This window comes from Bactrocera latifrons, unplaced genomic scaffold, assembly GCF_001853355.1.
Source record: "Bactrocera latifrons isolate USDA-ARS-PBARC rearing strain unplaced genomic scaffold, ASM185335v1 scaffold_224, whole genome shotgun sequence".
Lineage (NCBI taxonomy): Eukaryota > Metazoa > Arthropoda > Insecta > Diptera > Tephritidae > Bactrocera > Bactrocera latifrons.
This window is the reverse complement of record NW_017535786.1, coordinates 290,181-306,157: the sequence shown is the minus strand read 5'-3', so window position 1 is coordinate 306,157 and position 15,977 is coordinate 290,181. Positions and strand designations below refer to the sequence as shown.

Here is a 15,977-nt window from a genome sequence, read left to right as displayed (position 1 = left end):
CACATAATTAGAAAATGCTTAAAAATTAATGTAGGCTGAGAAGCAAAGTTATATATGGGAATAGTCTTCATTTTATCTTTCTTACGAGTGGTGCCAAAAGTCACGGTAGTTGCCTAATTTCCACTTAATTTATGTAATGGGTTATTTAAATACTATTATTTTGTTTAACAACTAATTTTAGATTTCATATTATYTTTATAATTTCTTAACTAATCCTCAAAAAAATTGAATGCCAAGTTTTAATACTACATACTCTGAATCAACTGTGAGGATTGGGTAGGGTATAAATGGTACGTAAAAAAACTATAAGACGAAACCCTTCATACATATATTCACGAACTCTAAGAACAATTTGAATACGAATTGTTAATCTAACAACATGTCGAGGCATATCTAAACATACAAGAGAGATGTAAGGTTTTCATTCTTAGAACAAAACTGGCACTCAAGTGCGTCATAATTATCGACTTAATATATATAGTATAGATAGAAAGGTGGGCGATACAAATGAACCGTTGGGTTGACAGAAATATTGTGGTAGAGAGTTTTGCACCTTTACGTGTTGTTAGTAGTGAGTATTGTATGAGAATGATACGTACGAACCGTAYGACATCTGCCTGACCAAAGGGGTCAAAACACATCGTAACTTTGAGAGGAGACCAGCTTACTAGATCTAAAACTTTTTACTATAGTACCCGGAGATGGTTGTGTATCTGTCAGTTGATGTCTTCAATTTGCACCAGCATATGCTGTTGTACAAGGTTTCGAACACACAGGAATTTTTGAATCTAGCGCCCCTGGTAGCGCCATCTATATGTCGACTGGTGCGTTAGAATCTGCCATCTTTATCGATTGTCCAATGAGTTTCATGATATTTGATCGATTGGAAGTGAAGTTATTGCGTTTTAAGTGTCAATATGTTTGTGTTATCAGTGCGAAAATGAGCTTCGAACAAAGAGCCGACATTAAATTTTGTTTTAAAATTGGTAAAACTTTTACCGAAACATTTCAATTCATGAAATAAGTTTATGGCGATGATTGCCTATCCCGTAGCAGAGTTCACGAGTGGTTTCAAAGTTTTCAAAGTGGTCGTGAGGACATAAATGACGATCAATATGTGGGCCAATCAAAGTTCGTGCTCACCGGAAATTCCATCGAAACTGTGAGTGAATTCATCAAAAATCAACCGAAATCATCATTAAAATTCATGGRAATGGAATTGGACATCTCCAAAACATCGATTCATCGCATTTTGAATGCACATTTGGGCTTATGAAAGGTGTGTGCACGGTTTGTTCCGCACAAATTGACTGACGACCTTTTCGTTCGCTTCTGCCAATTTATTCGTAATAATCGTCCGAATGTGATCGCTATTCGATTCATCGAATTATAAAAAATTATGGGTGTATATTTTCTCTACATAATGTTCAATTGTCAATAACACAAATAACCGCTTGAAGGAATGAAAATATTGCTGAAGACCGCATTAAGTCGATTTCAAGACGTTCTCAAGAATTGTGACTGTCTCAAATCTCAACCTGGTTTTTTTTCTTGGTTTTGAGAAAGGATTTGGGCTCGTATTGGTATAAAATTGTTCTCAGTTAACAATTATAGCTATTGGACCAATGCAAGCACGAAAATGATAAAGATTTTTTAAGAAAATTACGCTCACTTTTATCTGAGTGGTGCGATAAATAAGCAAATAATTTCGATTCTAGTGCGAAGAAAATCCACAAATTTTTCAGAATAACCATTAAATTCACCTAAGTTGRCAGTTTGGTGTGGTGGTTGGACTGGTATAATCACARTTTCGCCCTTTCTTTCGAAAGTAAACTAGTTACACCATCAGTGGAGAGAGGTATAGATCGCTGATAAMCAACTTTTTATGGCCACAATTGCAAGATTAATTATTATAATTGCAAGATTAATTATATATAATTGATCTTGAYAACATCTGTTTCCAACAAGACTGAGCTACGTGCCACACAGTACATGCAACAACTGAATTATTGCGGGAAAAGTTTGGAGATTCGAATATTTTAAGAAATTGTGACGGTACATGACCTCTAAGAGATTATGATTTAACACCATTAGACCATTGTATGAAGTGATTTGTCTTTAGCAATAAACCAAGTATAAAAATCAAAATTTCAATGTCGAAAATACCCATACAATAATGACAATTTGAAGGACARTTTCGATTGTCCAGGACCCAAATATTGCACAAAATAAATCGTTTGGAATCAYTTAAATATGGCTGGTTACAGCTCGAATCGCAACAGAGATGATACATTTCTGAAAGGTATGGTTATTGGTTATGAATAGTATGTGAAAACGGTACGAGATAGAGGTCGAATAGCGGTCAAGTCAGGATTGACGCCGATGATTTTTTTGTATGTATTTGTTGGAATTGGCTATATCATCAGCTCATCAGCTTCCCCGCTGCCAAACTTTGCATACAGACCTGTGCTGTCAACAATTGAACTGTCTAAGGTAAGCATTTGCTCAGAAGTAAATAAATGCGGCCAAAAAGCAATGGATTTGAACATCCATAGTGACTCGCCAAAAGCTCGCTTAGTTAGGAGGGTCTTACAATGCGTTCACATTCGAGTTTGGCTCTTACAAGTTTTCTATCCATGGCGAATGATTTTGTTGTTAAAAAGCGTAATACTGCCCGTTTTCAATTTGAGTCTCAGGGAAGACTTTACAATTATTTCAGTTCTTCTGATTTTTTGGAAATGTGAAATACAATATAGAAAGGGAAACTTTCTATAACAGATGTTGTTAAAAATTTTAAAACTTTACTTGTATATTTTGTTAATTATACGTAAGAACATGTTTTGTATTTGTATTTATTGTTAATGTCTTGTAAATGCCGTAAATCGTAATAAATTATCTACGACTCCGAAGTTATGATTGCCAACAGTGACATGGTAGCCAAGTCGCGAGTGGGATGATTGCTTGTTTGATGACAGGAAATATTTCGCCTTGTCCTCGTTAACTACCACACCCATTTGCTTTGCTTCCTCATTCAGTCTGGTGAAATCAGAACTAACGTCGCGTCACTACCTTAATACTATGTGCTGTGGTGAACAAATACAACTGACCGATACAAGAAATGCTTGTGAAAACCTTTTGGTCATTCCAATGGCGGTAATGGGCAACCAATATTAAGGTGCAACGGGACAAAGCGAAGTCACAAGAGACCGGCCCGAGTAGCTGGTTTTTGGCATGTTGTAGACCATTACAAGCAGAAGTAGTTATGTACATATGTACATAAATAGCAACTTACTACATACATACATATGTGTAYACAAGTTCGTAGCTGAACAGACTTCGATTCACTTTGCAACGGTTGAGTGCGGTCCAGTGGCACATAACATTGAAAATGCCTATACGACAGTTTGGGGAGTAATTAAGCAGCCTCAATTCATTTATCATGGTCTAACATTATGTCCTGTTGAGTGGTTGGAGTGACTATAAGGGCGATATGTACTCATATGTACCAGTGTGGCAAGTAGTAAAGATGAGTAAAATGCTTGTTTACCATCGGAAACAATGTTTGATGCAGCTATAGACAGCTTAGATGTATCGTAAGAGCGAAGAAGAGGTGGTGATGGAACCGAGTAYCCACCCATAGTTGTTGAGCAAGTGTGCTTGGCTTTGAATGAAATTCTGTGGAGTAATTTTTTTTTTATAGACTTTTTTTTATTTACTCGTCTAATTGTTGTTGTTTATTTAGCACTTAATTACCATTTTGGCGCATGYTACGCTCTTTCGTTTCCACTTTTAGCCTGGTCAAACAATTTTTTCGGCTATTTGATGCCAAAAGTTGTTGAAATTGACTCGAGCTYGAACAACTTTGATTCGTTAACGTGATGCTCAGACATCCTTAACTATAAACATAAGTACCATGTATGCGTGTTGCATGTGTGTAGTTGTACTCCAGCATGAAATGGGCGTGCACGGTACCATTATCTAGTCAACTTGAGTGCGCCTTAACCCATAATTATATATGCGAAATGTAACCGCAATGGCAATCTTTGGCTCGTTTGTTGATTGCTTTACGACACCTTGTGGGCTCATTTCGTATGCCACTTGCATATMACACAAGCAACAACATGCATAACAYATACTTATCTGAAAATACCCGTTAGCAAATGTTGTGAGTAGTCCAGCAAACTAGCAACATATTCGAATCGACCGCCCACATACCAGCCATTTTCGTGTTACACCGTAAGCGCATAAGCGCACGTACACAAATATTAGCGGTATGTACGAATACCTACGCTAACACTAGCACAAAGAAATTTGCTCTTCCCAGTTTGCTTCATCTATGGCTATTTCATATGCGCCGCTCGCCACAATCCTTGGCTCATCTCCTTCGGTAATCAACTTTTGCCTTTCACATAAATGTACGTGTGTGTTTGTGTGCAGTCGCTTTACTCATGTGTGTATTTTAATAAGTTTATGGTCTTGTAGTTGGTAATTTTAACCTTTAATTTCTAATTGTGACCTCTCCTTAGTGTGTTGGCATTTGTCGGGGAAGCGGGTTAGGCACACTATGCTTCCATTACATTGTGACCCCTTGTGGTGTGTTGTATTGCAATTCTCATAAATAAGCAGTTATTTTAGGTTTCTAAAATGCGTATTGCGGTAATACGAATTGCTAATGTAATAGGCCATAAGTGGGCTTCTGTCARGTTGTGAAAGGAGATTGTAAATATTGCTGAAATTTTCATTAAACGAGCTCTTTAAAGTTCAATTAAAGCCTGTTGCCACATCTGAGAAAAATTCTTATAATTTTTATGTACGAATGTCAGAATTTGTAACCTTTTGATTAAAGAAACGCCGACTCATCAGTTGCTGTCATCGTCCTTGCCTCTGAACCGTATAGCAGGATGGAGTTGATAACTGACTTGTAGAGTTTGTCCTTTGTTCGTCAAGATAGGACTTTACTTTCCAATTCCCTACTCAGTCCGAAATAGCACTTGTTGCAAGAGTAATTCTGCGTTGGATTTCGAGGCTGACGTTGTTGGGCTGCATAATGTTGGTCCCAAGGTAGATGAAATTATCTACGACTCSGAAGTTATGACTGCCTACAGTGACATGCTAGYCAACTCGCGAGTGGTATGATTACTTGTTTGATGACAGGAAATATTTTGCCTTGTCCTCGTTAACTACCAGACCAATTTGCTTTGCGGCCTTATTTAATCTGGTGAAATCAGAATTAACGTCGCGGATGTTGATGCCAATGATATCCATATCATCCACTTTTATAGACGATCGTACCTGCTCTGCGATAGGGAGTCGTCTGAAACCTCTTTTGGTATAGAACGCTTTCCTTGTTCCAGACGGAGCTTATGAAAGGAAATGAAGGCCACCGACCCTTCTTCGAAGAGACAGCGTTACGTAGAGGGTAAACTTTACATAGCAATTTAAAGCTACTTTYGGTAGTAAGGCGGAGTGGAGGGATTCCAAATTCGACATTCTACGCATTGCGGGACTGCATATCAGTATCTTTCAAGCAGAAGTCTTTACTATAAGTCAGTGAACAGAAATTAATCTCTAACGCGACTATCGTAATCAGTGTATCACTGTACTCAGCGATAGTCAAGTGGTACTGAAAGCGATTAGATAAAACTGCTATTAGTGGAAGAGTATATAAGAAGACTGAATCGCTTATCAGTTTGCAATGTGTACACCTGTTTTACTGATATGAGTGCGGGGGCGAAACGAATACGCCTTGCCAAACTCCTATTGGGAGGTTACGACTTAACAAGGTTGAAAGCTATGACCAACCTCCCCCAAGATAAATTCCGCTCTCTATACTGAGCCTTGCAGGCTCAAGAAACACCAGTCCAATATAGGCAACTCCTCTTGTGCAAATTGCCGGTTTAGCGATATGGAATCGGATACTCTAAAACACCTGATTCGAGATTGGCCAATTTGTAGAAGCAGGTACAAGCCCGTTGAATCCATCTGTCTAGACAGGGATCACATAGCCTCTATTGCGTCCAGCAAGTTCCTGAAATTTATCAGAGTTCTGGGTCTTTGTGACCATATATTATAGAGGCGAAGGCACAATAGATAATAGGTCTCGTTGTTAAAGATTAATTCAATTCATTACTATTTCTACTCCTCATAGTTAAATTAAAAAAAAAATCAACTCTCTTTAAGATTTCGATTAAAATTTTTATTTTTAACTAAGATCAGTTTTCTACTATTTTAGGTTTTACTTTTTGATGTAAAAACCTGGAATTYAATGATTATTTTAAAGACTGCCTATAACTATCTAGCAAATTATGTATTTTATTTAATTCACTGTAAACGGATAATCAATATATCCCGTCGAGCGCTCTGCGGCATACAAGGCCAACGAACGACTTTGTATTATTCCGGTAACATTACTGAAGGTTAAAAAGTTTACTCATTCATCCATTCAATCATCTATCAAATGCAGAAACCCGCTTGTCAGTGACACTTCGAACGAAATGAAAGGAAAATAAAGAAACTGAATGACACAAATGAATGACGCATAGYTCGAAAGGATAAGTGAGTGCTGAGAGAAAAATGTTAAAGAACTAAGTGCACACTTTAAAGCTGTGTTTAAATGTTAAAAATTTACCCGACTCGCACGTATATTCCAGCAATTGAAATTTGTTGAATTTCACGCTTATTTATTTTAAATAAATATTCCACTCGGAAAAATGTGTTTCCTGTCTGGAGCGCAATGCTCGAGGTCTACTCCCCCACTGCCGGTAATGTATAATCAAAAATGCATTAAATCACATTTTTTTTTTTCGCCTGCATATATTTATTCATTTCGAGTGCTTGAGTATGGACTAGGATGGTCTGATAAGTATCAAGTTTTAAAAATAAAAACTAAAATCTTGGAAAAAATTATTTGCTCTGACATATATTATTATTCAGCTCTATACATTTATACTCTCATCGATGTATGTTTTCTGAAGATCTGAAAAGTAAGCCATTCCTTCTCTTCTTTATTGGCGTAGACACCGCTTACGCGATTATAGCCGAGTTAACAACAGCGCGCCAGTCGGGTATTTCAAGTGAAGCCAGGTCCTCCCACCTGGGATTTCCAATGGAATGGCGGTCTCCCTCTGCTCCCCTCTGTGTCRAATACTGTCAGAGCTGGAGTGTTTTCGTCCATTGACTTAGCTAGCGTAGCCGCTGTCTTTTAATTCGCTGAACTATGTCTTACAGATCATAGTTCCATCGAATGAGATATTCGCTGTTGCCAATACGCAAAGGACCATAAATCTTCCGCAGAACCTTTCGAGAGAGGGCTTTATTTCTCAATTGGCTACTCAGTCCGAAGTAGCACTTGTTGGCAAGAGTTATTCTGCGTTGGAGTTCGAAGCTGACATGGTTCTTCACGAGGATAGAGAGCCTTATGAAGAATTTCACGCAAGTGAGGAAAGTTGTTTGATTGCAATTCACTTGGAAGTGGCTAGAAACGATTTTTTTACATATGACTCAAGCAGTTTAAGACTTCCGGTCTTCCACCAAGTATGCTCTTGGTAGCCAAAGAATATCCATTTGAAGACGAGATAAAGTGAGGAGGCGAACAATCACTCTTCAGGAATGTCCGCTGGGTTTGGAACCCGCCTCGTAAAAAACGCCCCAATGRAAACGAAACAATACGATAATCTCTGCTTTGGAGTAAACTTCATCTCGGTGAGTGACTTTTTCACTTTTGGGATTTTTATAGATGAGACAGTAGTCCAATTCTACGAATTTGGTTGGGAGAATGAATACATACCATAGATTATAACTTACGAGCCCCAGAAAACGGTGGAGCTCGCCTTTCCTACAACTAGGACAGTCTTAGCCTACTTCGGAATAAGTTCTTCAGGCGAAGTTTATTGATCAATCGTTCCTTGGTCTTTGGTTTGTAGCAATGGGCACATGCTTCGTCGACGGTCAAAAAGCGATACATAAGATTTTCCGGAATGTGCCTTAGGAGTGTTAAAAGAGAGCGTCAAACATTGTTGTGAAGTGATCTCAAGATTGAGAGTGAACTAAGGCTTTCTCATGGAAAATATTTTAAAGAAAAACCTTCTATTTGAACTATCTCTTGTACCTTCAATCGACAGTCTGTCMATAAGATTTCATTATTTTCTGTGGTAATGGTTTTCGTCTCAGCGAATGTTCACTTTCGCCACCGAAGTAAAGAGTCATCTTATATAGCTTCGAAGTATGTCTTTTTTCTCCTCCAAAAACCATAATTGAATCACCGATCTCTTCTTCTTTTTSTTCTTTATTTRTGAAGAGTAGACACTGCTTATGCGTTTTTTGTTTTACAACAGTGAGCCAGTCCTTTTTTCTTTTCGTTGTTTGGCGCCAATTCGAGATTCCAAATGTAGCCAGCAGCACTTGTCGCGCAGCCCTCGTACAAGTAAAGGTGTAKGCAAATTTTTTTATGTGACATTTGCGCGAGTAAATATTCATATGTCCGCTATTGGCCGCAAGTGAAAATAACAATTTTGTCACTTAACGTACTGCCACGGCGTGAACCAACGCGAACGCACAGACAACAACAACAAAATTTAATGTATTGTTGTATGCGCGTGCAATTGTGCGTATTATGCGCAAATGCGGGCATTGGTAACCACAATTCGATTGTGGCGCGAAAGTGAAGTCCTTTCACCTCAACTCAATATACTCGCTATACACACCTATTCACATACATATACACGTGCCAATACACACATAAGCTTGTGCGCGGCTAGCAGGCCACAATTTGAATATCGGCAGCTTTGTGGTGAAGTTGGTGATTGTGGCGGCGTTGGAGCGCTGAGCGGGACGAGTGAGAGGGAGGTTATTGTGCGATTGCATGGACGCGATAAAACTTTGTTAGTAATTGTTGCTGTTGTTGTTGGTTAGTTATTGTTGTTGCTATTGTATCATTGGCACCCGCTGTCGAACGGATGTCCGCCTTCCTGCGGCTTCCGCCAGCGTTGACAGCGTAGCTCTATGTGCACGTAAGCGCGAGGCGCACAGCATCTATACAGTTATTATCTGAAAATGTTAAGGTGGTAACAAAAGCAATTACAACAATAGCAAAAACAACAACAACAAACGTTTGCATTCAGCAACAAAAATAACTAGATTGTTAAGCGTCTGTCGTGGGATGAAGATCACATTTTATAATGACAAGTCGACTTGCTGGCGTTTGTTTGCATGAACCCACTGCGCGTTGCATGCCACACAACACATATCCATATACATATGTATTCATTTGTGTGCTCTATGGGTCGACAGACATTTGTAAAACAACAAATCAGCTATGTCACACTTTCATGATATAACAACAACCCAAATAGCAACAACTGTAATGGTCAATAAGTGTTGATGTTGTTGCATGCCACATGCTAGCGGCAATGCGTATTCGTGCGCCTATGCATAGCTTTAGTGGCATAGCTTTAGTGAATGCCTTCATATGTGTATTAGTTCTGGTATATAAAAAACTCTATGCACAGCATCGTCCATATAATCAGGAGTAAGGAAATTGTGAATGAAAATTTTATTTTTTCAATGTGTCGAACATTTTATGAAATTATATATTTCCCAATTTGATCTAAAAGCTTTTACCATCTTTCCGGCAAGGGTTTGATTGCACGCTCATATAATTTTTCATCCTTGCAGGTCCACGTGGTTTTTGACGCCCTGATTTGTGGTAAGAGAGAACCTTTAACAATAAATTTTACAGAGACCGCAACAAGTAACAGTCCGAAGGTGCCAAGTCTTCAGAATATGACGGGTGTAGTAACAAATCCCATTCAAGATGGAAAAGCTTTTSGCGAGTCATCAAACTTCTATGAGATGCCACACASGTCAGAACAGTTCACCTTTTCTATTGATTTAGTCTCATATGTTTGAGTGTAACACTCAATCGGTCCAGCTGAGCACAATACATTTCAGGATTAATCCTAACCTTTAACCGTTTTACCTTTTTTGGTTACCATCGGCTTTCGAAGAATTTTGAGCTGGTTTATTCTCCTCATAATCTCTTACACATACAWTTTTGATAACAACCCACTTTTCGTAACAATGTGCTTCAAAAGTGGTCCACTCCTTCGATGGTCGGTAATCAGACAAACCAAATTTTATGAACCCATATGTCAAGTTTCGAAATTAAGCCCAGACGTTTCAGACTATATTTTATCGACAGCGGCTTCACGAGTTCTTCCAGGACGCAACATCGAGGTGCATCTTCAAAGCCGAAATTGCTGGTCGGTCCAATAATCTTCTCCGACCTCACAACATCATCTTCGCCTTGCTTAAACTAAATTTTAACCATTTTGATAGTAAAGGAAATAGGAAAATAGATCGAAAATGATGTTTCCGAACTTCCATATTCCATCAGGCACCAAACAAAAATTATATTCAAGTTTAAGAAAGCAGAAAAGCGGCGAAGTTGGCTGTGAAAAAATTCTAAACATCTTTTTAATGTTGAGTTGTTTGCAAATTAAGTCTTATCCAATAAATCAGTCTTATTCAGTAAAATACCTGATATTTTTCCACCCCAGCTGCTCAATGTCTCTTTAGTTGGAGTATTGGGATCAGTGGAAAATATCTCATCTCAACCGGGTGAAAGCAGGGTATTCACAAAGGAAATGTTATGGAGCCTCATCATCATCTGCGCATATTCTGAATTCTGCCGTATCCATTTTACTAATTATTTGAAGGTGGGATCTTAGGAGGGTCTAGAAGGTTCTGTTCTCTATCAGTACTAACCCAAAGTAATTTCGCGGTATACYCTGTGTTGCTAGTGTTCCAAGACCATTCGCGTTCTTTCACAGACCATTGCTTCCAGCAACTCTTGAAAGAGCTGGATGGGCAGCTTACAGGAATTGTGTTCCTGGCTGCCCCTGAGCAGGAAAAATCAAGGATAATAATATTGTTATATTTCAAATGTAACTTGCTTGTTCAGCTACTTTTTCTAGAAAGCAAGCGAACTATTTTAAAATATCATTCCCAAACCAAAACTACCTTCCTGTCACTATAACTATGCGGCGCACTTTGCGTGAATAATGGCGACGCGTTAAAAATCAATGAACTGAAATTGTGCCCGACAGCACAGTCAACCCATCCGAACAGCCTTGCGCCATTGTATTCACATATAGTTAGTATGTATGTAAAACATGTATAGCTGTTCATTGACAGTGCAAGCTCTACCTGGGCSGACATAAGGGCGCATTTAGCGCACTCACGCTGTGCTTCTGTTTTTCCATGTTTCAAATTTTGCATTTGTTCGCTTTTGCACATACATACATATGTCTGAATTAAGTGTGCATAGGTGCGTGTGCGCGGAGGCGAGTCACTTTGGATGTGTGCTATCTACACCGGTAATTACTGCCACGTGACAATGAAAATTACTCGCTGTTCACATTTCTGTTGCATTGTACCCACACCATTGTTGTACGAATTTCGATGCTTCTAGGTTTTGTTGTTGTTTTGGTTTCTTCACAAAAAAACTGGATAGAATTTAAAGATTTCTAAACTTTAAATTTTTTGTTTAAATTTTTTAATTTGGAGTAGAATTTAGTAAAAATTAAATTTTACTATTGAAATAATAAATCAATCTAAAATTAAATACTTGAAAGTGCTTCTAGTATTTGGTAGTACTCTATAAAAAATATCGATGAAATGAGGACTTTCTCTAAACAGATGACTAGCAAGAGAGTAGTCAAGGTTATTCAACCTGTTGAGAGCTCTGGAGCAAAATCTGCTGCAGCATTGGCGTCTTTAGGTGAATTGTTCACAAGGACTTCCGGACACAACTAAATAAGCAGGAGATTGGTAGATAAAATAGACCACATAGCCTCACGCTTTATTTGGGATTGAAAGGGGATTCCAGCTAAAAGTAGGTGGATGGAGACGGAGGAGACGGATCAAAATGGTTAATGGGATCCCGAAYTTATTACTTGAAGCTGGATCTCAAGCGAACTCTCAAGCTTTCCGTGTCTTCCAGACGTAATTCTTTGCGATCAAGAAATCGACTGATATTGCTAACAACGTAGAAACCAACATAAAGAGGATAAATTTAAACGTCGATAACCAAGCGGCAATTACGGCAGTAATCTCACATCTCATTACTTCAGAAACTGCCCTTAGAAACAGAAAGGCAGTAGATGTATATACATTTACAGAGTTCTAGGTCACAAAGTAATTCCTGGAAACTAAAGAGCTGATAAGATTGCCAAAAATGMCGTCCGTCTGTCTACGAAAATAGTACAGGAAAGATGGAAGTCGCTAAAAATGATATACAATAGAATTTCTGAAAAAACGTAGAGACGGATCAGGGCGTGCTGGAATGCTTTAAGGTCCTGCAGGATCGCCTTGATCATGTAGAAGAAAGCTGAAGGAAAAGCCTAAGCTAAGATGGCAGGATGTTTGTTGACTTAATGMCAGGTCAGAAGTCGTCTTAAATTTCTAGGAGCCACGCAGTTCAAGRGACTAGGTGAAGTATCAAAATTAGATATCAAGGTGCTTTTAAAATTCGCGAGAAGCGWAGAGGTGCTGTATGACGAGTACTTCAGCTCAAATTAAATTCAACTTCCATCTGTCATTATTAAGGATATAGACATCTATGTATGTTATGACTGCCGGGCAGTATAGCTCAACCTATATTAAAATTCATAAATCCAACCTTTAAAACTAATTGATACATCAGTGTTTTTCTGAAGTTCGCAGAAATCACCTTGATAAGGCTGTCATATTAAGTGAGTTCCTCAAAGTTCTTTAATATAATTCCCCAGATTTTGTTTCTTTAAATTTAGCGTATATCGTTTAATCGTAAATATTACTGATATTCGTATATAAAAGTTACTTTCAATTTTCCAAAACTACATTTTCTTAAGTCATTTTAAGTGTGTTATACACTTTAACCGCACTTTTTCAATTTGCAAACCACTTGCTGTCCTTTGCATTGCCCGAACTGCTTAGAGCAAAGGGTTGCTGCACTCGGCCACTATAAACCTTCATAAATATTCAAATGAAATTTTCATTTAAAACTCTGAAGCGAAAGGAAAAAGAAGTTGACAGACACCAAATGCTTTAGATTGAGTACAAACAGCAGATGGCGCTGTGTGGGGCCAAGCAGAGGCTAATGGTAAGTGAGTGATGCAGAAGGAAGATACCAAGTGATGCGGCTTGATTGTACGCAAATGCAAGCTTGAGTGTATGTGACACAGCAAGTGGCAATAGAAGAACGGCAAAGGCCAAACAAACGAAAGATAGTAACATAAATGGCACAAACACAGGCTGGAACGACTACGACAGAGAAGGATGAGAACATGAATATACAGAGGCAGTAGATTTTCTACGCCAGCCTGCAGCGAATATATGGGGACGCAAGGCACATATGCCGACTGTTGAACTGCCGTTCGCAGGCGATCCAAAGCTTACGAAGCGAAGATGAAAATATTAAAATGAATAAATAAAAGCGTTGCAAAAGCTTTCTTGCAAAGGACACTTTGCAGGCGTTGAGCTCGTAAATAAATCAATGGACAATTTTTATTATGCCCAGGCAAGCTGGCGAGGCACAGTAGTGGCTAACAGGCAGGCGTGTGTGTGTTTGTAAGAAATTCTGTCGTCAGCACTGGCGACAAAGACGCTCTCGACAATCACACCAGCTCATCTCCACAGCGCTGCAATMGTGAGTGCGTCCATCACATCAACTGCATTTGTGGCGCTTTGCATTGTAGTGACATTGGGTGTGTTCGCTGCAAAGCAATCTAAATAAATTTACAGGTCTATAAATTGTTAAAGCGCATAAGCATGCACWTGTAAATAAATTTGCAATAGCGCATATTTACTTGAAGTCTGTATCTGATTCTTTCAATATGCTCGCTGCTCTCGGTTTCGAAAAGCGGAAATTTCTTTACTTCCTTTCTGTGTTACGTAACCGGTTATAGCTGTGCATATAATTTGAAATTGGCATTTGTTTATTTCGAGTGTACTAAGAAAACTATAAACTTTATAATGTTGTTGTTTCTGCTTTATTCATCTCCATTTTAGAGCTCAATTATTCAATTTTCCATTAGTGGTTGACATTTATTTTCAAAGTTCGCTGGTCTAACGAATTTATTTCTTGCAGCAGTTGTCCTTGGCACCGCTCTTGCAATTGCATTTGCATTGCTGATCGCAGGGGCAGCCATCTCCGCACTTAGCTGCAGTGCATTTGCAATCTGGTGAATGAAAGAAAAATTTGATTTTTAATATGGAAAATTATTATAAATACATTTTTAAACAATTACTTAACGCAAATGTCTTCATCGTATAATATTTACGCTTAAAATACATTGTATTTACCATAAATCGTCAATAATATTGATCAATAAAAATAAAATTGCGCAATACAGTGAAAATATAGAATACAAAATATTTAAAAAAGACARCAGTTTAAAGTTAAAACTTCAATATTATTGATCAATAAATATAAAATGTGTAGTTTTAAAGTAAAAAATAATTTATATAGAGAGTAGTTTTAAGTTCAATCTTAAAAATCTAATATAATTATTAGACGCAAAATAATATTGATCAATAAATTTAAAATATCTGTTATGAGCAAATCGAATTTTTTTTTTTAAAATGTTCATATTTATATTTACTGTCACACAATAAACTAAACAAGCTTAAAATGTTAAAGTTTGTCAAATCCCCCTAGCTAAATCTCACCATGGCGACATGTTAAGTCTTGAAAAATATTGATCTAAAAATATCAGAATTTCGAGGTGATGTAGATCAAATGTAGGCTTGGCAAATATTTTTTATAGACAACAGCTTAAAATTTAGTGTCAATAATATTGATCAATATATTTTTTAATTTTGGTGTTTCTGCTTTTCCATCGTCAAATGTTTATAGTTTATTTACACTGTTTGTTTTCATCAAAAWTATTGATCAGTATTTTATTAATTTTTATATTCCTGGTCTTCTTTCGTAAACTGTTCACATTTTATTTAAAGTTCACTTAGTATTTGTTTAATTTCTACGTAAAATCTTGTTYCCTATTGCTGTTCCCGTTGTGAGTCATTGAACAAGTTGCTATAAATTATACATGTGTACCAATTTTGATATCTCTAAAACGTAAGCACTCCTTAGCTTTTGAATCGAATCAGCTCACCTTATACATAATCTTAGAGTAGATACTGATCAATATCGATTTTTGGATTTTCTGAGAAGATCTCACTACTTTAGAGGTCTTGTAACTGATTAAAATGATGATGACTACTCGGCATGTTTCTAAATAAGGTATATATTTTTACGAATAGAGTTCTAGTAATGCTTCAATTAATACTATCCATAGTATTAGATGGTAAACAGCTAAATTATGCAATAATATTGCAGAAAAGTAAATATATAAATATTGCGCGAGAAAATTAAAAAAATATATTGAAAAGAAAATGTAAAATTCTACARCTACACCTAAAATAGAGCATTGAATAAATATTGAACAATAAAATTTTACAATAATATTTTGAGCATTCTAATGGTAGTGTCATTTTAACCTCCATATCTTATTCACAATTTATTTCTTAAAATTGTCAATATTGGTAAGTATGTATGTAATATTGAGCACACTAAAATTCTAAGATAAATATACATATTCATTCTTGTTTTCTCCACATACCTTTACAACACGCTGGACAACCCATTTTTCTATAGTAAAATATTTAGAATTCGTAAAATATATTTGGACGAAGTTGTCTCTATGATTCACTTTCTCAAACTATACTTCCAATTACAAACGATYGGTCTTTTTATAAGAGTTGCATTTACAAATGCGTCGTGTGTAAACTTATAAAARCGATTGCAAGCACTGGCACTTCCATATGTGAGCAGCGCCACTTGGGAGCGTGCAGTGCGCAATATTTTTGCATTCTCCACCCAAGTTAAGCGTTGTACTTTTTTGCACTTTACTGTTACATTTGGCACAATTTGTTTA

At 37.3% G+C, this 15,977-nt stretch overlaps 1 protein-coding gene across 1 annotated transcript; it reads right to left on the bottom strand.

The window, feature by feature from the left end:
- Positions 1-13,955: 13,955 nt before the first annotated feature.
- Positions 13,956-15,776, bottom strand: LOC108968668 (metallothionein-4-like). Its single transcript, XM_018932827.1, has 2 exons — positions 15,663-15,776; positions 13,956-14,219 (listed from the first exon to the last, which is right to left on the bottom strand). Exons 1-2 carry the CDS (start codon positions 15,685-15,687, stop codon positions 14,116-14,118), a joined length of 129 nt encoding a protein of 42 aa, XP_018788372.1. The 5' UTR covers positions 15,688-15,776; the 3' UTR covers positions 13,956-14,115.
- Positions 15,777-15,977: the final 201 nt, after the last annotated feature.

Bases quoted from the DNA above. Each gene is read 5' to 3' on its own strand.
- LOC108968668 (XM_018932827.1), bottom strand. From the start codon at position 15,687: ATGGGTTGTCCAGCGTGTTGTAAAG. The intron at 14,220-15,662 runs GTATGTGGAGAA...TTCATTCACCAG, and splicing joins TTGTCCAGCGTGTTGTAAAG to ATTGCAAATGCACTGCAGCT.